The 23,232-nt window shown below is 34.0% G+C and overlaps 2 protein-coding genes across 3 annotated transcripts in view; one reads left to right on the top strand and one right to left on the bottom strand.

Annotated features, from left to right (window-relative positions):
• The window catches only part of LOC127834164 (uncharacterized), a 40,867-nt gene that overhangs the window by 7,247 nt on the left and 10,388 nt on the right, over positions 1 to 23,232 (top strand). For both annotated transcript variants that reach the window (XM_052359800.1, XM_052359799.1), the window contains exons 5-11: positions 1,998 to 2,076; positions 2,932 to 3,064; positions 4,343 to 4,408; positions 4,694 to 4,817; positions 5,896 to 5,995; positions 6,567 to 6,625; positions 7,429 to 7,493. In XM_052359800.1, coding sequence (XP_052215760.1) covers positions 1,998 to 2,076; positions 2,932 to 3,064; positions 4,343 to 4,408; positions 4,694 to 4,817; positions 5,896 to 5,995; positions 6,567 to 6,625; positions 7,429 to 7,493 — 626 coding nt within the window. The remainder of the gene's footprint in view (positions 1 to 1,997; positions 2,077 to 2,931; positions 3,065 to 4,342; positions 4,409 to 4,693; positions 4,818 to 5,895; positions 5,996 to 6,566; positions 6,626 to 7,428; positions 7,494 to 23,232) is intronic.
• Positions 12,384 to 21,295, bottom strand: LOC127834163 (uncharacterized). The gene is made up of 3 exons (XM_052359798.1): positions 20,947 to 21,295; positions 14,386 to 14,466; positions 12,384 to 14,085 (listed from the first exon to the last, which is right to left on the bottom strand). Exons 1-3 carry the CDS (start codon positions 21,142 to 21,144, stop codon positions 12,484 to 12,486), a joined length of 1,881 nt encoding a protein of 626 aa, XP_052215758.1. The 5' UTR covers positions 21,145 to 21,295; the 3' UTR covers positions 12,384 to 12,483.

The following is a 23,232-nucleotide window of genomic DNA, read 5'->3' as shown; positions in this document are numbered from 1 at the left end:
GCAAATCACATCACCCATAAATGGTTACTTATTGTTGTTCATTCACTGGCACAGATACCAAGCAAATCGCATCACCCCTGAATGGCTTCGTATTGTTGTACATTCACTGGCACAGATACCATGCAAATCACATCACCCATAAATGGTTACTTATTGTTGTACATTCACTGGCACAGGTACAAAGCGAATCGCATCACCCCTGAATGGCTTCGTATTGTTGTACATTCACTGGCACAGATACCAAGCAAATCACATCACCCATAAATGGTTACTTATTGTTGTACATTCACTGGCACAGATACCAAGCAAATCGCATCACCCATGAATGGCTTCTTATTGTTGTACATTCACTGGCACAGATACCAAGCAAATCGCATCACCCCTGAATGGCTTCTTATTGTTGTACAGCCACCGGCACATATACCAAGCAAATCGCATCACCTCTGAATGGCTTCGTATTGTTGTACATTCACCGGCACATATACCAAGCAAATAACATCACCCCTGAATGGCTACTTATTAACCACTGGCATCCACTGGCACATAAAGTAAGCAAATCACATCACTACTTTATTGGAAACTAACTGATTGGCAATCACTGACACAGATACCAAGTGAATCACATCACTCCAGAATGGACATTAACTGATTAACATCCACTGGCACAGATACATGTACTAAGCAAATCACATAACAACAGAACTGAAACTAACTGATTAACAACATTTGACACAAATTTCACCCAAATCACATCACTCCTGAATGGCAACTTACTGATCTACATCCATAAGCACACTTACAAACCAAATCTCATCACACCAGAATGGTAGCCAACAGATTCACGGTTTATTTTCAGAGTTTCCTAAAAATTCATGTCTTTCCAGAAAAGTATTTAGTTGACCAACTAATTCACATCTCAACTCAGAAACAAATTCAGTGTTGGTAAATACACTAATATCAATCAAATTGCTGTCAATTTTTTTTTTTATTTATATGTCATAACTGTTATGTTTAACTTTCTTTATGATGTTGTTTACAATAAACTAGGTACTAGGTAATTCTGAGAGAAGTATACAAAGATTTCAGGTATAAGCAATTTAACAATTACACAACTTAATATTCAAATTATGCTCACTTTACCGTAATAGTTTTATTCTTCTTGTTTTCTAAAACAAGATATTGTACATTAAGAAATTAGGCAGAGCTCAGAACAAATTTAGGCTCACATCTCTTTGAAATTCATTTCAAATTAAACTAGCTTTTCTGCAATTATGCTTCATAAATTATGGATCAATAAAACAGAATGTTAAATAGCGTTTCAATGCTTATTAAATTGTCAAAAAAGTTAATTATTAATGTTACACATGAAAAGAATAATTTAAGAAAATAAGTAAATACCCAAATTCAGTGCGAAAATGATCAAAGTGAACAATTTTATCAATAAAAGTTTCATTTTGATTTTTTCTTAACGCTTACTACCTGAATGTGAAAGAGCTCTAAGTAGCACTTTACTGCACATAGAACCTTTTGGCACTAAAAAATATATTTTATTTCACTTAGATCTTAAGGACGAATTTCTATTTTACTTTTTATTTGATTGCCTGGAACTAAGATATTTTAATACATGACAGGCATGGGTGTTGTGATACAAAATATACAATAAAGTCGTTTTGTGAAAAAATGTCAGTTAGAGCCTTTTCGCTTTCACCCCTCGATATGTCTTGTTCTGTGAAAATTGGGCAAAATGCATGTGCGTTTAGTGTCGTCCCAGATTAGCCTGTGCAGTCCGCACAGACTAATCAGGGAAGACACTTTACACGTTAATAGTATTTTTCGTTTAAAGGAAGTCCCTTTTTACCAAAAATCTAGTTTAAGCAGAAAGTGTTGTCCCTGGTTAGCCGGTGCAGACTGCACAGGCTAATCTGGGACGACACTTTATGCACATGCATTTTACCCAGTTTTCTCAGAACGTGACACATATACATCCCTGTCAACAGCAGGTGGATCCATTCCAAGTAAGTGAGGAGTCAGAGTTCTTGATGGATGATGATGCAGATGAACTGCCTGATGAAAATGGTAAAATAAAATAGAACATTGGTGAAAATTGTAAAAAATATTTTTATATATGTTTAATGATTTGATATACCAATATATTATGTTGAACTTTAATAAAAGAGCAAACATCAAATATTGATCAAACTTATACTTATCAAGATAACACCAGGTAATCACATGCCATACCCTGTTTCCCATGTAATATAACCATTACGTATTTTTTAATGTAACATATGTGTAATATAACATTTTTAAGCTTTTTAATTGGCTTAATTTTTGGTTCATTGACCAATCGCATTTTGTTATTTTCCTGAAATGACGTTGCAACGTCAAATGAGGTCATGAAATGTAAACATATTTATTTAATTTGCTCATTTAAAATCATGTGATAAAAAAGATCTGACACTAGTTGTCATATCATACCATATTTTATTTAACTCGTCCGGGAAATTCGTTAGTAAGCTCGCCAAAGGCTTGCTTTCTTACGAAATTCCTGAACTCGTTTAATAAAATATGGTATGATATGACAACTCGTGCCAGATCCTGTATTTATAAACCATATTTAAGTAATGACTTAACAATATATAAATGAAAACCCATGTATTAATAATTTTTTCTTATGTTTAGCTGATGTTATGTACTTAGCTCTAATACCTCACATGAACCATTTTATGCCAAGGATCAAATGAAAATAGTGTGTACATGTTTTCCAAGTTAAACAGAAACTCTTACAATAAACACTTTTACTTGATCAATAGTTTTATTATCTTAGCCATACCTTAAAGTCTTTGACTCCTTCAACAACATTCTTACTTTGCTATAAATAAAATCCAGCAGGCCTTAAAAAAAATTATTATAGCTTTATCAATCTTGCAGGCCCAGTGCTAGCAGGTCATGTGATCATACCAAAGAACATCAACATTCAGCCACCCAACCTACATCTGCTAGGCAACCTTTTTCTAGGATGTGGTGTGCGCCAACTCTTTGATATCATCCTTGTTCTGCAGTTGTAAGAATTGCAGCATTTTCGAATGTTATGTTCCATATCATGATATAAATGTATCATTTTAAAGTCAAAGTCAAGGTCGAAGTAAATGTCTTTTAACTGTAGCTTCTGATCAGTTCAACTTTAACCCTTTATCACTTAGATACTTATGTGTGTAGTCCTTTAGAAAGTTAAATTTAATTATGGACTTTTCTAACTAGATTAAAGTTTAAAGGCTTCTTTTCTAACTCTTAGATACTGATGAGCAGCAAACAGCATAAAACCTGAACAGACTGCAGTTACTCGCAGGCTGTTCTGGTTTTCTGCTGTTTCCTAATAGCCATTTTCACTTTGATTCTGAGTGGGAATGGGTTAAAATTGGTATTGCCAATGCCCACTTAAAGGGATCTTTTCACGTTTTGGTGCATTGACAAAGTTGAAAAAAATTGTTTCAGATTTGCAAATTTTCGTTTTAGTTATGATATTTGTGAGGAAACAGTAATACTGAACATTTACCATGGTCTAATATAGACGTTATATGCATCTTGTGACGATTAAAAAATCTGAAATTTATAAAGCGTTGCAACGCGAAACGATTCAATAATTTTGAGAGTTCTGTTGTTGTCGTTTAATTTTGTGAAACTACGAAGATTGCTTATATGAAGTTTAAACACGTCTCTTATGCATACTTGGCAGGATGGCTGAGCGATCTAATAGGTTTTTACTCCAGGACTCCGGGGGTCACTGGTTCGAGCCCTGCAGCAGGCTACTTTTTTTCCTTTTTTAAATTTTATTCTTGATTTTTTACTGGAGCTTTTTAGATCCAATGTTAACATTTATCAATATAAAGCATTTAATGTTAAACTTCAAAACATGCCAGAATCTGTAAAAAGGCCCCTTTAAGCATATTCATCAACACATATACTCATCTCTGTTGTTCTAGTGGATTATATTGTTAATGTAGATTTCACCAATTGTATGCATTTTGCTCCGGGCGCCCATTGAATATACCGGTAGCCTTACACAGTCCTTTCGAGCAAAGCAATTTTAAGTCTATTTGACAACACAGTCATATTATAAATATTTATTATTTAACTATTTAGGGATTGTGCATACAACAAGTCATTATGTTTTAATATGAAAAAACATCACAGACAATCTTGACTACTGAATAATGATAGGTTTGTAACAACATTCCTTTTAAGCCTTCCTATTCCAAAGATTCTAAAATTGCAGTATGCCTTTCATTATTTGACATGGAATGGAATATAGAAATATGAATGTTCCTGTCTGTGTTTTCAGTATGGCTTTGCTAATCAGCTATTCACTGGCCGGCAGTGAAGCATATGGATCTCTGATAGGAATCGAGTAAGTTATATAAACAATGACATGTACATGCTTTCTTAATTGTAATTATGTAGGAAAAGACTGACAGAGGTTTTGTGCTTTTTACAATCTATTTCATGCTTGAGCACTAGTAGTTACTTAAGTATCTGTGAAGTTTTAAACTATTATACTCTAAAATAGTTTATGACATTTACATTACAATCGTATTTAGTCTATTCTATAAATGGATCATTTTTGTATTTATTCCAAAAACATTGATTCTGCAGTTAAGATGTATTTCAATTAATTTTGTTACTGTATTTTCAGCTATCGTTATATCATCCCAATGTTTGTGTGGGTGCTATCGTTGCTGATTGTGTTCGCTCTACAATTTATTCAGCCCGTCGTCTCAGTTTTGACATTCTTCAAAGGATCATTACTTCTAGGAACTGTATGTAACAAAAGGTCTTTAACTATTTGATATATAAAAAATATGTCGCTCATAATTTCGCATTCCTTAATGAATTTTGTTGTGGGAAAAAATAAAATTTGGATGAGAGAACTTTTTATAAGCCTGTTAAAAACGGGAAGTATAATAAGATCATCCTTGGCGGGCGTCCGGCGTCCACAGCAGTGTCCGCTCTCAAATTCAAATAGTTTTTGGTCAGAAGTTGTATCTAGACAATATCTAGGTCAAGTTTGAATATGGGTCATGCCGGGTCAAAAACTAGGTCACGGGGTCTCTTAGTGCATTTCAAGGATTTAGCACGGTGTCTGCTCTCTAATTGAAGTAGTTTTCATCTGATCTTCACCAAATTTGGTCAGAAGTTGTGTCTAAATGATATTTAGGTCAAGTTCAAATATGGGTCATGCTGGATCAAAAACTAGGTCACAGGGTCACTTAGTGCGTTTAAAACAATCACCATTGTGTCTTTTACCCTAGTTCACAAGTTGTCTGAAACCTTCAAACGGTCGTGTCTTGTGACAGTTTGGCACTCTTGTTAAATTTAGCACAAACTAGTTGTCTGGGTTGAAATATTAATCAATTTAGTATAGTTATTGTACATGAGAAATAAAGGAACAAACTTATTCATTACTAATGCCATGTCATTTTAGAACAAAGAACCTGTAAGTTTCTCCAAAAAATTCAGCTCTGGTACTCACTGTTTTATAACTGAAGCAATTAATTAACTGTGACATTAGCCTGTATATAAGCCACTTTCTGGGAAACCTGGGCTTAATGCACGGGCTTAAAGTGTCATCCCAGTTTAGCCTGTGCAGATTACACAGGCTAATGAGGGACGACACAACTCACATGCATTAAGCCCCGTTTTGCTAGATTTCGGCTCATATTTTTGTTGCTGTTTGTCCAATGCAGCATATTATTCATGTTGATTTGTTACTTTCACAGATATACCATGCTGTTTCAGTAAATATATGTAAGGATAAACTTTTATATCTAGCAATCTAGAAACATGTAGGTAAATGGAGTGCATACAAATCAAACATTGTATGTTCTTATATTTCAGGTTATAGTCACATTCTATGTTGGTGCCTCTGTACATCGGGAGATCACAAATGACTTCACCTACTTTGGTGCTCCCTTCCTCATGGGAACTGTGGCTCTGGGTAAGGAAATACTAAACTAAGAGTGAACGCTGAGTAAAAGCATGTAAAATTTATCATTTTGAAAATTATCTGACATCTAGATGTGGAATAAATACCAGTCAGCAGTAAATAGCACTTAAAGATAAGTTTGATTATGTTACAATGTCTCAACAACTTTGGCTTCTTCAGTTTGTCAGCATTTAACGTTGTCTAGCGTAAATATAAGTTTTAATATAACTTCCAAGTGTATTTAATTAGACACAAAAATATGTCTGACTTCTAATGTAAAAACATGTATGTATACATCCACAATGTGGAGCCCATTTATCGTTTCTTCTTCACAGAATTATTCAAATGTCTTCTTAGATATCCTTGTATGTGCATGTTTACGGCCACTGTTTTCCATTAGCAATGCTGTATGGAAGTTATAGCCAAATCTACATAGTGTAAAGAACGACACTTACTGTGGACAGTTAACGTAATAGTATAAGTAGCATAAAGCCATGTTTGTCAAACTGTTAATTCGTAGTTTTGTCTGAATGACTTAACACAGTGTCAACGACATTTTGATGTAAGGTTTTCTGCATTTCAGGTGGAGTAGTGAATGTTATGCCCCTACTTTACAGCAAAATCAGCCCCAATAAAACCCAGGTACAGTCTTGGCTTTATATCAGCCTTACCTGCTAGCTTTGTCATTTTTAGCTTGGCTGTTTTGGGAGAAAACCCGAGATATTGTCAAAGCCAGCTGATCGTCATCCGACGTCTGTCGTCCGCATCGTGCTAAAACCTTGACATTTGTCTATAAAATCAAAGTGCTTCCACCTACAACTTTGAAACTTCATATATAGGTGCATCTTGATGAGTTCTACATGCCACACCCATTTTTGTGGTCACTAGGTCAAAGGTCAAGGTCACTTTGACATATAAAAAAAAATATTCTGACAATCTTTCTTTTATTCAAAACTGCACCCGCAGTGGAGCATTGGCACCCGTTATTGGGTGCTCTTGTTCATTTAAATAACATCGTAACATTTAGCTGATTCCTTAATCTTTCAGTGTATGTGACACAAATCAATGATGCAAAATGACTTTGATATGCTATGATAGATCACGCTTATTTTACCTTTTCTATGTGCGCATTATTAATAGCTGAACAGTCCATTAATGTGCATTACACTCGTATTCATTTATAAACAAACAAATGTGGCTAGAACTTCGGAATGAGTGTCAACTGATAACAATTTATAAAAAAAAAGGTATGACGTAAACTCTGTTTTACCTGTCTGGACCTAAATTTTTGGTTGTCTCAGACTATCACACTACCAAAAATGTCCTGATATGAAAATCAAAACCAAAACAGATGTGCATATGTTTGAATGTTACATTTGTTTTTTGTAATGTTCATATATGAATGTTAACCTTACCATAAACCACATCTATCGTGTGCTTTCCAGATTCAGAATTTCCGTCTGGCAGTTTTACTTGGACTAATCACCTGTACGGTTTTGAATATAGGCTGGTATGTACATGTTATGTGCTGGTAATGTGCTATAATATTTAGTAAAGCAAATATTAATGCCACAAAAATAAATAATGATAATACCCTGCCAATAAAAAATGGGGTTTAATTGGATTCACCATGAAAGTCCGTCCATTTTTTATTCCCCTGGTAGGATAGCATATAGCAGTCACACTGTCTATCTGTTTGTCCGTCCGTCCTGCTGTCCGTTTTCAGTTTTACCTTTGCTCTATGAGTCTACAGGAATTTTCTCCATAATAATTGTTTTACGGACTTTTATTCATAAACGCTTGCAGATATTGACCTTAAAAAAAAATAAAATTGGTGTGTTGGTCTACCTACATGACTTTCAGATCAAGGTGTGTGGGTCTACCTACATGACTTTCAGAGTTTTTTCTGGTCCATTCATGTTTGACAAAGTTACAAGCCTTGGAATTTTGTCTAAAATAACAATTTTTCTGACTTTTTTCCAAAAAAAATCGAAATATTGACCTGATTTTGGAATCATATATCATATTTATGCCCCCCTCGAAGAAGAGGGGGTATATTGTTTTGCACATGTCGGTCCGTTGGTCCGTCCACCAGATGGTTTCCGGATGATAACTCAAGAACGCTTAGGCCTAGGATCATGAAACTTTATTGGTACATTGATCATGACTGGCAAATGACCCCTATTGATTTTCAGGTCACTAGGTCAAAGGTCAAGGTCACAGTGACTCAAAACAGTTAAATGGTTTCCGGATTATAACTCAAGAATGCTTAAGCCTAGGATCATGAAACTTCATGGGTACATTGATCATGACTGGCAGATGATCCCTATTGATTTTCAGGTCAATAGGTCAAAGGTCAAGGTCACAGTGACTCGAAACAGTAAAATGGTTTCTGGATGATAACTCAAGAATGCTTATGCCTAGGATCATGAAACTTCATAGGAACATTGAACTTGTCTGGCAGATTATTAATTATCAGGTCACTAGGTCAAAGGTTAAGGTCACAGTGACTCAAAACAGTAAAATGGTTTCCTGATGATAACTCAATAATAATTATGCCTAGGATCATGAAACTTTATAAGTAAATTGAGCATGACTGGCAGATGACCCCTATTTATTTTCAGGTCACTAGGTCAAAGGTCGAGGTCACAGTGACAAAAACATATTCTTACAATGGTTGCCACTACAACTGACAACCCATATTTCATTCATTGTGTGTGTCCAAAAACTTTAACCTTGGTTAAAGTTTGATAACTTTTGCAATATTGAAGATAGCAACTTCATATTTGGCATGCATGTGTATCTCACTGAGCTGCACATTTTGAGTGGTGAAAAGTTAAGGTCAAGGTCATCCTGACCTTCAAGGTTAAATGTCAAATATCATTGTATTTTTCTTTTTGTTAAATATTTTATGTTAAAGAATAAAATAAACATTAAATTGGTGGATTTGGTCAGCTGTATGGGGAGGAGGCTGAATATGTCCTGAAATTAGTCAGTGAAAACCAAGATTTGGTCAGGGAAAAGTCAGTGAAAAGTCAGGGAATTTTATTTCATCAGGTTGGTGGCAACCCTGATAAACTACATGTACATAGCAACTTCATATTTGGCTTACTGGGGGGAATAGTGTTTCTCAAAGAAATCTTGTTGAATTTTGTTCCGTTTTACAGATTAAGACAAAATCACTTACAGTTGTGGGCCTTTGAGTTACCAATATGCAGTAGAGGGCATTGTGTTTCGCAAACACACTCATGTTTCTGTATTTGTATCTTCAATTTTGTCATACTAAGTACACATAGTGTTACTTACTCCTATACTATTAAGGATGAGGCTTGTTGAAGGGAATTGGACTATGTTTAATTTGTAAAATAATATTAACACCCTGCCAAAAACTAGAGGTTGGTGTACAGGATTTGCCACGGACTAATGTTAGTTTGTCTGCCTGTTTATCTACAAACATAAACTTTTCTGACATTTATCATATATCTATGACTATTAATCCTACCATATTTTGATTTATTATATACCTGTTTAATGCTTTTAACAAAATACAGGTTGTATCAATCATTGAAATAAAAAATCCCGTATTACGCTACTTGCTGTTTCCAATTCCGTATTACCATACTAGTCGGACTACTTCGACCCATTTAATGACGTCACATTACACGCACCGAAAATAGAATTATTTTATATTACGAAATATATTACGTAGTACATCGTGTGACGTCATTTCAGTGACAAAACACAATAGTTTTATCTTAACTGTGTAAGGACATGTCAGACGTGGTGGTTTTTAACAGTAAACTATGTGTTAAAAACGTATTTTGGAGAGTGTGTTTATCATGCATAAATGTATATTTCGATAAGATTACAATAAAATAGTGTGGTTCAAACTAAGTTTCGATAAAGACATGGAAGATAGAAGTGGAAAGGCATATCGTTTAAACGTTTTTGTTATAAGCATCGGATTAAAGTTGTAAACTAAATTGTTATACAAATTGGATTAACGATGGAATTAAGGTAAGCGTGTCGGAAACCTGTGTTTTCCCGGTTCGAATGTTTACACGTTAATTTACATAAACTGTATTCATACGCGTCTTAAATAAACTATGGCGTACCGTTTTAGTCATTGTTTTGTCAGTTTTGTTAAAGTAAAAAATACATTTGTTAACTGTTTTCGTTAGTTGTTATATATAATAAAAGGAATATTACGCTAGTCAATTGTCCCAAGAGTTTGTATCACTCTCGTGGCTTGTGCTATTTAGCATCACACTCGAGGCTCCGCCTCTCGTGAGATACGTCATCACACAAGCCACTCGAGTGATACAAACTCTTGGAACAATTGACTAGCGTAATATTCCGTATTTATTTTGTTTTGAAAAAAAAGGTTTAATTGTTGAAAATAACAAGAGCTACAACCAAAAATGCATTAAGCAATCTGCATCTAACCTTTAGTAATATTAACTCTATCAGAGATCTTTATCAGTTATGCCACTCGAATTAGTTCTAACACTGTATTATGTGAATTTGGTATAAGACATTAAACTGGGAATGGACTTCATTTTGGTGATTTTTGTTATACATCAAGGTTAATAAGCAATTTTCCATGACTTTTACATTAACAGAGATTGTATTTTTATCCATTTTACTGTATTTTTAAACTGTGTTCATGCGCGGCATGGACACAGTTGTATTTTATGAGGATTAAAAAAAAAATTACCCAGTTTTGTAGTAAAATGAATTTAAATGATCCTATTATATATGCAAGTATATATTTTAATTATAATATGTCAAACTAAATAAATACATCATGTAAAACTGCATATTATGCACTGTTGAAAAAACACAATTTATTCCCAAATTGATGTCTTATTCCAACTTCACATAATACTGTGTTTTCTGAACAACTCCATACAAAAGCAGTAAAACAAGACAAAATATCGCCTCAAATAAATTTGATCAGCATGCTAAATATTAAACAATAGAAAACAAACACTTTTGTTCAAACATAAATTGTTCCATCAAAACAAAAAATGGCTGCCCTAACAGTTAGTTATTGTACATGATATATCCTATTTAATTTAGTAGATATTGTCATCATAAGTCTTTAGACCAATCATCTTGGGCATAAGCGAAAGTCGTTTAAAACACTTTTGCTTGCTGGCCTGGACATTTAATCTCAAACTTCTACAGCTCTAGCTCTCCAAATAAGTTGAAGCAAAAAAAAACATGTGGATTCAAGTTTCATTACATATTGAATGAGTTTAGCTTCCATGATCAGTTGTTAGTACACACACCAATAAAGCAATACATGTACATGTTTACATCTTTTTCGATTTTCCAATTGAAAACAGTCATTGTAAGCTGGTATTTCTCCTTAAAGTTTACATTTTTATTAATTTTCATTGAAATGAAGACTGCACAAAATTCTTAGAAATTAGATGTAAATTTTATTTGTATGATTAATTTAATTATTATAATCCATACAAAAACCATAAAAATAGTCGTGATGTATTTTAATGGAACTGGGTTTTTAAAACTCTAATGTCCTTGAATTAAATTATGCAGTCTTGATCATGATAATGTTTTAAGGTATGCACATGCAGTTTGGCGATTTGTGTTGCGTTAAGTAAACAAGTAATAGAAATGCTGTAATGGCTTGATCTTACATAGTTTAAACCAATTTATTTGAGCTCAATTGCATCAAAAGCCAAGGGTATATTTAAAAGCTTGAGTTCGTTTCCTGTGACTAAGAACCAATACTGGTGTCTTTGGGGAAGATTGAAAGAACACTCATACAGTGGGGATTGAACCGTAACATCCAGGTTGCTATATCACGGCGACCTCATTGATAGAAAATAATTTTGATTCTTACACCCTGCATGTTATAAAAAAAAATCTACTTATTCAAATTTTAATCATCTCATCAATGTCTTTGATCCTGACTGTGACATAAGCCCCAGAACAGCTTCCTAAGGCATCTTTAAGTTATTAAACAAATATTTTTTTACTTCCATAAAAGATTGATTTTATAAAACTTTTCATCACTATATTTTCTGTAAAAGTACATGTAGTTCATCATGAGGTTGTTGATAAACATTGATAGGCATGAAAAACACAAGTTTATCCAACAACCAGAATATCCTTAAACAAAAACAACATTCAACAGTAGGATACAAATATTTAAAAATGTGTGTAAAAGAAATTTGCTCATATAAAGCCTATTAAAATTGCATAAATCTGCAACATCTAGCATTTGAACTCACACTATTGCATGTTTTACTTTGCACTGGCAAAGCCATATAACTCATCTCTGTTTTAGACATTTTATTGCAAACGTGTATAATATGAATAAAAGTAAAACAAATAAAATCATAACAACTATTTACAATTAGCACAAAATCAGAAAAATCTGTTCAGAAATCCTATAACAATGCAAATGCATTTAAGTCATATCTTGAATCATGACTTTTACACCACTACCAATGCCATCTAACAAATGTTCAACATCGATTTGAAAGTTGCCCAAGCTTGCGCTTCTGTATAGCAATCTCCGTGAGGGAGCGAGTGTTCTGGTTGCGGTTACGTTTGTTGGCAAACCACTTTTTCACCTGCTCGATGCCGATGTTCCCTGAGTGAGCCAGCAGCTCTATGGTGGTGCTGGTAGGGTATGGGTGGTCCTGATTCTGACTGTACCACCCCTCCATTAGCTGTATCGCCTCCTTGTTGAGATGCGGTCGCGTCTTGGCAGCTGCTTTTGTCTTGGATTTGTTCTCTTTGTCAGCATCTTCCAGCAGTCGCACGCTCTTCTCCACACGGTCCATGACCTCGTGCAGTTTCTCGTCGTAGTGTTTGTTCACTGAGTCTTTGTAACTGCCCGGATATTGGCTCTCGTGGAGGGTACGGAACCGCTCCGTTTCAATCAGCGCTGACTGGTAACGAAACACGCTTGACAGCTGTCGAATCTCCTCAGGATGGCTGCTCTGTAAATTGGAAAATCTCTCCTGAAGATTTCTCTCCCTTGTGAAGACATTTTCTCTCTTTTCTTCAGTTTCTTTCTTTGGGTTAATAGCAAATAGTGTTTGGGGTACAATTTCTTTTTTGCATTCATTGTTCAAAAGGCTCTGCAGGTCTCCAAAGAATGGGTTTTTGGACAGCGGGCTGTCTGATGGAGGGGAACCCAGCAAGTTGGAGAGGGATTCTGAAAATCTGTAATCAGTCCCAGGACTGTTGTCATAGAAACCATAGCTTCCCTGCTTTGCAACTGGTGTCATTGGCTCCTGTCTAAACATTTTTGAGTCAGCGTTTCTTGCTGGATTTGCGGGTGAATGTAAACTGTAAATGTAGTTATTCAGTGGCATGGATGGTACTGTTGTCAAACTTGGAACTGGCGACTGCATCTGAGTTGAGGGCCTTGATAGGATAACTGGCTGAAAGCTTGAGTAGTTGTAGTTATTTGGGATAAAGTTTTTGATTGTCTGTTGCCCGATAGCATTGTAGTCTGGTATGTTCATCTTGGATATTGCTGAAGGCAGCCATGGCGAATAACTCTGGGTGCTGGAAGCTGTGGTTTGCTCCCTTGGTTGAGTCCTTGGCATATAGTCACTGACAGTGTTGTTTGGAGGTGCAGGATTAGAGGCTTGTTGAAGAGATGACAGAAAATGTCCCATGGCAGTAATGTTGTCGGAGAGTGGCTGAAAAGGGGCCAGCTTTCCGTCAGATGTTGGTTGAGAGTTGCCTGCTGGCTGCAGTAGAACATTAGTCGATGTTGATGCTTGCATGGTTTGAAGACTGTGCACCTGTGAAGTTACTCCATAGGCATGGTTCTGAGCTCCTTGGCTTAAGTATCCAGCTGAAGTGTGGGATTCTTGTATGGGACGTTCCATACTTGAACGACTGGGGCGAAATATTTCATTGACTTCATTGTTTTCCAGAAATAATGGTTGATTTGAAGCAATAGTTGAGGTGGCAAGGTTGTAGATGGTTTGACTGGTTGAATCTGGTTCAATGAAGCGGGAACGCTTTTTTGGATCCAGACTGGTTTTTGTTTCATTACGTTGCCGCTTTATTTGGTATAAGCTCTGTGCTTGGTCGGTAACAAGGACCTAAAAATGATTATAAGCTTTGTTTAGAACATTTTAAAATATCTTGTTCACAGCTTAGCAAAATGACAATTTTCAAAACGCACTATATTCAATCAACATTGGTTGTTATACTTTTCATCAATTATTAAGCTGAAAAATATTAAATGATATTTTAACAATTTAGTCAGTGTCCTAAATATAACTACGTAAATAATGTGTAATATCTTTATCATATTTTATAACAATGTATGTTGGAAAAATTCAATTTAGATAAACAAATGACATTTATTCCTCTTGATTTAACTGCAGACAAGTACGTACATTGTTTGTTTGCATTGGACCTGTAGGTTTCCTGCTATGGTCCTCCCAGGGGCGTAGCACACTGGAACCACTGTCACCTGTCTGATGGGAGAGAAAGCAATTCTTATTACAAAGAGCCTATATGAAAGTATTGGCTTAACCCTTTACTGCGTAGATACGTATTTCGACACATTTGTAGTCCCTACGAAAGTTATATTTAATTAAGGACCCTTTCGTACTTGATTCAAATTTTAAAGGCTTTATTTCCAACCATAAGATACTGATGAGCAGCTAACAGCATAAAACCTGAACACAGACTACAAGTTACTCGCAGGCTGTTCTGGTTTTATGCTGTTTGGAAAAGCCATTTTCATTTTGCTTCTTATGGGGAAAGGGTTAACAACATACAATATGTGGTTGCTGTTTGTTTTTCAATTTATGATATTTAATATTGGTTGCTGAAAATTGTTTTCAGTGTTATACAAAAATTTTTATCTCTAATGTCATATGCCCCTTTTATGGCATACATTTCCCTTTAAATATAGCAATATATTTTCAATTCATATTTCACTATTTCAAGCAGATATTAATCTCTTTTCAATTTTATATTGATGGAAATTCGTGTCTCGGGCACAGTTCACATAAGATCTACAATTAATTTGTACACATTTCAAAACTTTAAAAAAAAACTAGATTGTTTTTGTTGATGTACAATGCCCCAAAACTAGTTCTGATAATTCAAAGTATGATTTACAGCATTTCATTTGCAGCGATAAGCATAAGTATATATTTTCTATCATCTGGAGTAAAATAATAAGAGTAATAAGAGATTGTAAGAGAATATAACTGTTTGTTAAGATTAAGTTGATTAAACAAAGGTGATTAAATAGATTTTTATTTATCTGTACTGTTTATATTTGTGAAAAGATGAAGCAATATGTTGGATGTTGATTATAAGAGGCATTGCAATATTGTATCATCAAAGTTATTAGAAGACGTGAACTTGGAATAAACTGTAATGCTCCTAATGCAGTTTAACCTGTTGTATTTGTGAAAATAGATGATGATTAATTAGTTAAACAGACTGCGACTCATATAATTGAACCATGAAAAATGATTTTTTTTCCAAAAAACTGTATATTTAAAGTACATGTACCAAAAAAATAAACTGCATGTACACAGTTTAAATATACAGTTACGATTTCATTGCTGATGTCAAGGAAAATTGCTTATAAAAAACATGAAAGGCACAGTTTTGTGTGAAAAAGCACCAAAACAATATGCATTTAAAGTTGAAAGTCATATTTTAACTTCATATAGTACAGTGTATAAAGTTCTTTATAAATCATCATGCATACTAAATATTAAAGTTCAAAATATTTTATTTATGAAATTTTCCGTTAAATAATAAATCAGTTTGTGCTTGTTAACTGGATGATAATGGTTATGATAATGGTTACTAGTATTAAAATGACACTTCTTTTTGCTCTTTAAATGTAAACATTTTAGGCAACTTGACTTTGTATTGTTAAGGTAGCACACCCGTAACGATTTCCTGCGATTTATTTTACAATCATTACCGATCTTCAGTGATCAGTTATTTTGGTGAGATGATTTTTTTCAAACTTCGAATTTTCATATATGTTTACGTAATTCCTTTATACTACAGAATTTTATAGTGGTGAGTTGATTAATCAGATGTAGACGCGTCAGAAAAGAATTGCTGCTGACGTGACGATGACGATGAAAATTTAGAGTCGACGAAAAGTTGACGATTTTTTTTGTGTGCAAAAATTTAAATCTTTAAAAATATACTTTTAGCAGTCAGCCCCTAGCATATTCAGCTCCATTTTTTGACAATAACAATAGTGCAGTGTAACCACAACAGTAAGGTTCAATATTTCAGCATACATAAATCATACATGCCATAATTTTTCAGACCAATTCCGGGACATTGAGTTAAATTGTCCGGGACTTTTGCCGATTTTCCGGGACTTGTATAAAATGTAACGATGTTTATAGACATATGCATTTTTGGTACGCTTTTTTTTGTTTCGCATCGTTAATTGCAAAAGTTCGAAAGCCTATCCGAAATACACTTGATCTATTAACGTCAAATTAAACATTACTACTTCCGTTACTAGATACAAGCCACGTGTTTTCAGTGTAAGCGTTCTAAACATAGATGGTGACGTCACTGCGTTATTGTTATTAAGACCGGTGTGTAACGCGTAGTTGTTGATACGCCTTTATTCATTTATAACATATATATAATAAAAAAAAAAATTCAGTACCGTAAGTGTGGATGACATTTTTATATGCTTACTGTTTTTACTCAACTTCTTTGTCGGTTAAACGTGCGAACATAAACTGCTTTTAATTTTTTACTCAGCGATGTTGGAACTCAGATGTGTGAACAACTATCCTTTGCCCTTACGCAGCGGGAAATAATGACGTAGTAGATTAAAGTCAATTAACAACCACATTAAACAATGCCGCCTTTTCGGTTTGACCGCGAACGTGAGACAATCGATTTGATAACAGGACCCCTGTTAATTGATCGATTTTGACACGTAGCGTAGTCTGCCTATTCGGGTAGGCATTGTCATGGAGACGCTGCAGATATACACAGATTCGAGGTGCAGTTAAGCCTAAGATAAGGTACATGTATACATGGATTTTGTAAATTCCGGGACATTTGACAGATTTCCGGGACAGCGGGACAAGTTCTTCATTTCCGGGACTGTCCCGGACAATCCGGGACGTATGGCATGTATGCATAAATAACAACTTTCAATGTTTTCAATGAGCTAGGCCTACAAGTACAAGTACAACAAACGCAGACAGCAAAACTTATTCAAAATCATGGAGGCTTTTGACATTACAAATGCAATTCCTAATAGCAATAAGTAAGTTTTCAATCCTTATTGTCTTTCTGAGCAATGTATCAAAAACAACGGTAGTGGATCCAGTGTGGCTGAAATGTTATCATGGTTATTCAGGTAAATTTTGCATAATTTCGCGACCTGTCAAATTGTGTTCCTGCATCATGTAATGTCTAGGAAGCATCTTTCCTCATATACTTTGTTTAAATGCTATTGTTTCTGTTCACCAATAAGTTGTATAGAACAGAAATTTTACTACTTTTCAAAACTTTATTCTTAATTAAATAGCAAAAAACTAAATTTGTAATTCGAAAGTGAAAATCAAGCTTTTCTTGCTGAATAATATAAAGTTAATTAATAAAATTGTCATAAATTAGATGAATTCATATTGGCTTTGTTATTGAGCCTGCGGCCTCAGGCATATACGGCTGTCTTCAGCTCAATAACAAAGCCAATATGAATTCAACTTATTAATAACATTATCAACCCATGTGAAAGACAAAAAAATCTTACCGGACAAGAGGTCCGATAACTTTTAAAATTTACCGGACCTCACCGCATTTTACCGGATCTTATTCTGCTTTAAACAAACAATAAAAAATATATTGTATAGTGTTTAATCGTTATGACACAATGTTTAACAATTGTAAATACAATAAAATAACCAAATTTACACCCGTTCAGTCAGCGCTTCCGGTCGTAAATTACGCCCAAAATCGGCAGTATTACGTCCTTTTAACAAATGGCGGAAGTCACTAGGACGTCCGATAATCCGCACTCATATTCTTGTCTAATATCGAATAATAGTTACACAGCCATGCATGCTGACAAAGATGCACCACAAAAACTTCTCAGGTAACTTTCCAGTCGCCAAACTGTACTGTTCAGCGTCCATTCGGTAACAAGAATGCATGTCATAAGGGCAGGGTAAACTGGCGACGGCGATCATTATTTTTGATTGACGTCAGTCTTGAAGTAAGCGTTTATCGCAGATTGATTTACAAGAAATCACAGTTTTAAAATTTACGCAATATCCACGGACGCTTGATGACAATATACGATCCGTGGCAATATCCCATGGTAATAAATCAGTACATGAAAGACTGTGTCGGGTATCATCGCACCTTTTTACCATAAACAATTACTTATATAATTATTGTTCCTTATGAGAAATTAAATGCAAATGGTTAGCAATTAATAACTTATGGAGAGCAAGTTGTGAAAACAATACCCGTTACAAATTGCATGCGGTAACAATTTAATTTAAGTAGAAGTATATTTCATCATGTCCATTTTTAGAACTGAATAAATCATTTTTCTAAAGCCACGTGATAATATTATTTAAATCTCTTTGGACGCATCTGCACCATTCACTACACATGATGCCATGTAAAACCCGTGTTTTAATAAGAGCGCGAAATTTTTGCTGACATAGATGAGTTCCATGCGTGGAAAGCGTACATGTCAAAACAGACCATGTGCCGTAACTATATATGTATATAGACTTGCAACTCGGAACATGTAGTATTTTTAAATGAAAAAATACATCGGCATTAATGCACACAATGAGATAGTATTGAAACTATAGACACAATACGTAAATTTTTTAATAATACATTAAATTAAAGTCGCTTATTGATTGGTTGTAATAACAAAATATTACCAGTGAATATGAATATGCTCGCACATTGCTTCACTTGATTTACGCTTTACGCATGTTAAATGGGAATGATCCCATCCGAAAATTCACTTTTCATAAGCGCTTGCGTAAAATGGCGGACGTTTGTGTTTATAAAATTCTTAAACACATTAGCATCAATACTGGTCATATTTTGGTTTTGAACTTTGAAATCGGTATTTGTTCATATTCTAGTTTCGTTTTCATTTTTTTACCAAAACACACAATTTATTTTTGGTCGGACACAAGGTCCGACAATGTCGGGAATAATACAGGACCTCAGCAAATTTTATCGGAAATGTCCGAGGTCCGATGTCTTTCGAATGGGTTGAACATTATAAAACAACCCCTTTAAACCTATCAGCGATCGTAATATGGATGTGTATAGCCGCTATAGCCAATTCATTCAAGATGTCGGTCAGAGAAGAATTTGTTCCCTTTCCTTGTAAAGAAACTATTATCATAAGGTCCATATATAAGTAGATATTTTCATATTCTTTTGATAATGATCATACAAGTTGTTCTTTTGAAATAAAATTACTTTTTAAAGGTCTGTTTCTATTTAATAATCTGTATTACTCTTCACTCTGTACAAGATTTGTTGTAGTTATTGGGGTTTAACGCCTTTTTCACACAGTACGTAACATTGCAGCCACAATATTTCAAACACAAAGCAAGATTTTTAAGCATGTATTCATTATTAAATCACAAAACACATAAGGAATAGTCATGATTAAGTTCTTTTTGATAAAATATAGTAATATAATGTTAATATCAACAAAAACATTGGTTAAATATTAAAAACTTAATTTTTTGTTAAAAAAGCTGATTAATCAATTAATCGCTGATTATGGCCTCCGATTAATTGACTCCGTTTTGGGGAACCGATTCCAATCACTAGTATTTTCACAATAAATATTTACTTTGATCCAAATATCATCTGAAAAATACGATTTCGTGATTTCTTCAAAGATCGCAGAGCTTTTTTAACTGTTTGTTTATTTACATCTAATTTAAGCTTTTACAAATGAGAAGTTGTCGTGGCAGAGTGGTTAAGGCGATAGACTAGAAATCTTTTGGGATCTTCCCGCTTAGGTTCGAATCCTGCCGACATCGCATAATTTTTGCGACGCGTTTTATTTCTTTTCTAACGTAATTTGATTTAATATAGCATATAAGCTATGTTTATTGTTAAATATGTTGCAATTTTTATGGGCATTCTTCAATTTTTAAAATTAAAACAACATATGGCTAAATTGGGTGATTTACTGCTGAAAATACAAATCATGCATGTTGCATTTTTATTTTTATTTAAAAAGTAAACGGTAAATCTGTCTATTTCTTGGTATTTTTGCTGTTTATAGTGTATCTATAAAAAGTAAGTTCAAAATATTACTTAAATGATACTAATTTTGAATTTATGACACTTTGTTTTTAATCAACCCAATTTCTATTTGGCTGAAACAACTAACATTTCATGGCACTCTAGAGCTTCCATAAATAACAAGTTATAAAAAATTAATGTCCGTAAAAGAAAACTTTTTTCATCTTGTTTAAACTTTAAACACCTTTACTGCATCTGTACACACCAACTGCATGCCCATATTTGGAAATCTAAATGAATAATGGAACTTTCATATACCCCAGGGGTGCACATAAACTGGACAAAAGCCGAGTGTGGGGGTGGTTTTGAAAAAATCATTTTATTTTTTTTAAAGCTTGGAAAGTCCACCTAAAAATGTGCATGTAGTTCAGTGAAATGATGCTGATTAAGAAAATAATACATAAGATTATATTTGGATAGGTGCCCATTACGGGTGCGCTACCTTAATCAGTAAATAAAGACAGTTGAATCGTAACCAATAAAAATGTTGATTGTTTTATTTTAAGTTACAAAAATATGCCAAGTTTACTTGTGATGCAAAACTGGCATTTAATCATGTATATGTACATACATTGAAGCATATTTCTTGACTAACGGACAATGGTAAAATAAATTGATAACTACTTAAAGCTTACCTCAGATTGATTCCCAGGACTCTGGGTCCAGTACTTGGTCTCAGCTCCGTCTAGCGGTCCTTCTTCCCAGCCAGAGTTGTCTCCTATGTTGCCAATGGTTGCCGCGGCAATATCCGACAGCGATAGGCGGCCATTGGTTTTCAGCTCTATACTGATACTATTTTCACCATCAATTTCAAAGCTCAATGCTGTTGACATTTTAAAAGAATTCAGATGATTTTACCATAAGAAATCAGTGTGTTAGAAGTTTCAAATAACTATCAGAATATATTTGCTCAAATGGTCACAGTTATGTTTACTATATCCCTACTATCACTCTTTACACAATAGTAGCTCTGCTGTTTCTGAGTTCAATTTGAGCTTTTCAGAGCCTTTTATGATCAATTTTAACATCTACCAGTATCCATATAAAAAGGATTCCTATTGGTGCAATATGTATAATGCCCCTCCCCAGATATTTAGTATGATCAATGATTGTACAATCTTTGTTATTGGAAATAGTTTTATTAGATTATTGTACCAAAGGGCTTCAGAATTATTGCTGACAATTAACAGTACATGGACTCAATAGATTGAGAAGTTACCACCTATCATTTTCACCTTTTGTCACCTTAATCCATTAATCAAGGGATTATGGCCCCTTTATGTGCCAATAAGTCACCAATCAGGGCAGAGTAGGTACTCAATTAGCTGTGACAAACTATGCCATCTAGGTAACTTCTTGATGATTTAACTGTATTAGACAAGTATGTGTATTCTGATTGCTTTGTAGGGGTTTCAACTATCCTTTGTGGTTTTGCAAATGGATAATAATCTTCATAACAAGTAATGTTTTCAAAGAACAGTCAATTTATAAATTTTCAATTGATGAGCAAAATATTTTAAAGGGATTTTTTTACGGTTTGGTAAATTGACAAAATTGAAAAAAGTTGTTTCAGATTCGCAAATTTTTGGTTTAGTTATGATATTGTGAGGAAACAGTATTACTGAACATTTGCCATGGTATAATATAGCCATAATATGCATCTTTTGACAATTTAAAAACCTAAAAATTATAAAGAGTTGCAACGCGAAAGGATTGAATAATTTGGAGAGTTTTGTTGTTGTCGTTTAAATTTGTGAAACAACGAAGATTGCTTATATAACGTATAAAATACGCATGCTATGTATGCTTGGCAGGATGGCTCAGTTGGCTAATTTTTTACTTCAGGATTCCGGGGGGCACTGGTTCCAGCCCTGTTGAGGGCTACTTTTTTTTTCCTTTTTTAAATTTTATTGTTGATTTTTTACATTTAAAATTTAATGTTTACATTTATCAATATAAAGCATTTAATGACAAACTTCAAAACATGCCAAAATCTGTGAAAAGGCCCCTTTAATAGTATAATAAACATTGAGTGCCAAACAATTTAATAAATTGCATTTAATTTTGATATTCACTATTTAGTACATCCATATTCTAGCTGAAGTTAACATTTGACCACACATTTAAAGCAAATGCAACTATCCAAACAATTTCTTTCAATAATATGGAAAAATGTGAATTCTTTTCACAAGTGGACAAAGTTAAGTGTCATTTTAAATTCTGCTTTAATGGTAACTTTTGTTATTGCATTATTAATATTTTTCAATAAACTGTTGCTATTTTGACAAATGGTCCCTTGGTAATCATGCTGATACATGTAAATTGTTTTTTGTTCAATAAGATTGCTTTTAGTGATAAAAACAAACTCACAGCTTTTTATGATAAAAACAAACTCGCATTCACTCTAAATTGTTTAAATTTTACCTTTAAAGGGACCTTTTCACATATTTTGGCATGTATGGAAGTTTCAAAATGCTTTATATTGATAAATGAAAACATTGAATCTGAAAAGCTCCAGTGAAAAAACAAGAAGAAAATTAAAGAAAGAAAAAAAGCAACCCTCAACTGGGCTCGAACCACTGGTCCCTGGAGTAAAAGTCTATCACTTAGACCACTAGGCCATGCTCATTCAATGAGTGATATATTTTATACTTTAAACATGTATCAGCCAACCTCTTAGTATAACACAATATAACAACAACATCAGAACTCTCCAAATTATTAAATCATTTCACATTGCAACGCTTTATAATTTTCAGGTTTTTTATTCTTCAAAAGATGCATATACTGGATATTTTAGAGCATGGTTAATGTTCAGTATTACTGTTTCCTCACAAATATCATAAATGCAACAAAATGTGCGAATCTGAAACATGTTTATTTTATTTTGTCAATTTACAAAAAAGTGAAAAGGCCTCTTA

The sequence above is a fragment of the Dreissena polymorpha genome, chromosome 6 (genome assembly GCF_020536995.1).
Source record: "Dreissena polymorpha isolate Duluth1 chromosome 6, UMN_Dpol_1.0, whole genome shotgun sequence".
In the NCBI taxonomy this organism is placed as follows: Eukaryota; Metazoa; Mollusca; class Bivalvia; order Myida; family Dreissenidae; genus Dreissena; species Dreissena polymorpha.
The sequence above is the reverse complement of the archived record's forward strand: the minus strand, read 5'-3'. Positions and strand labels throughout refer to the sequence as shown.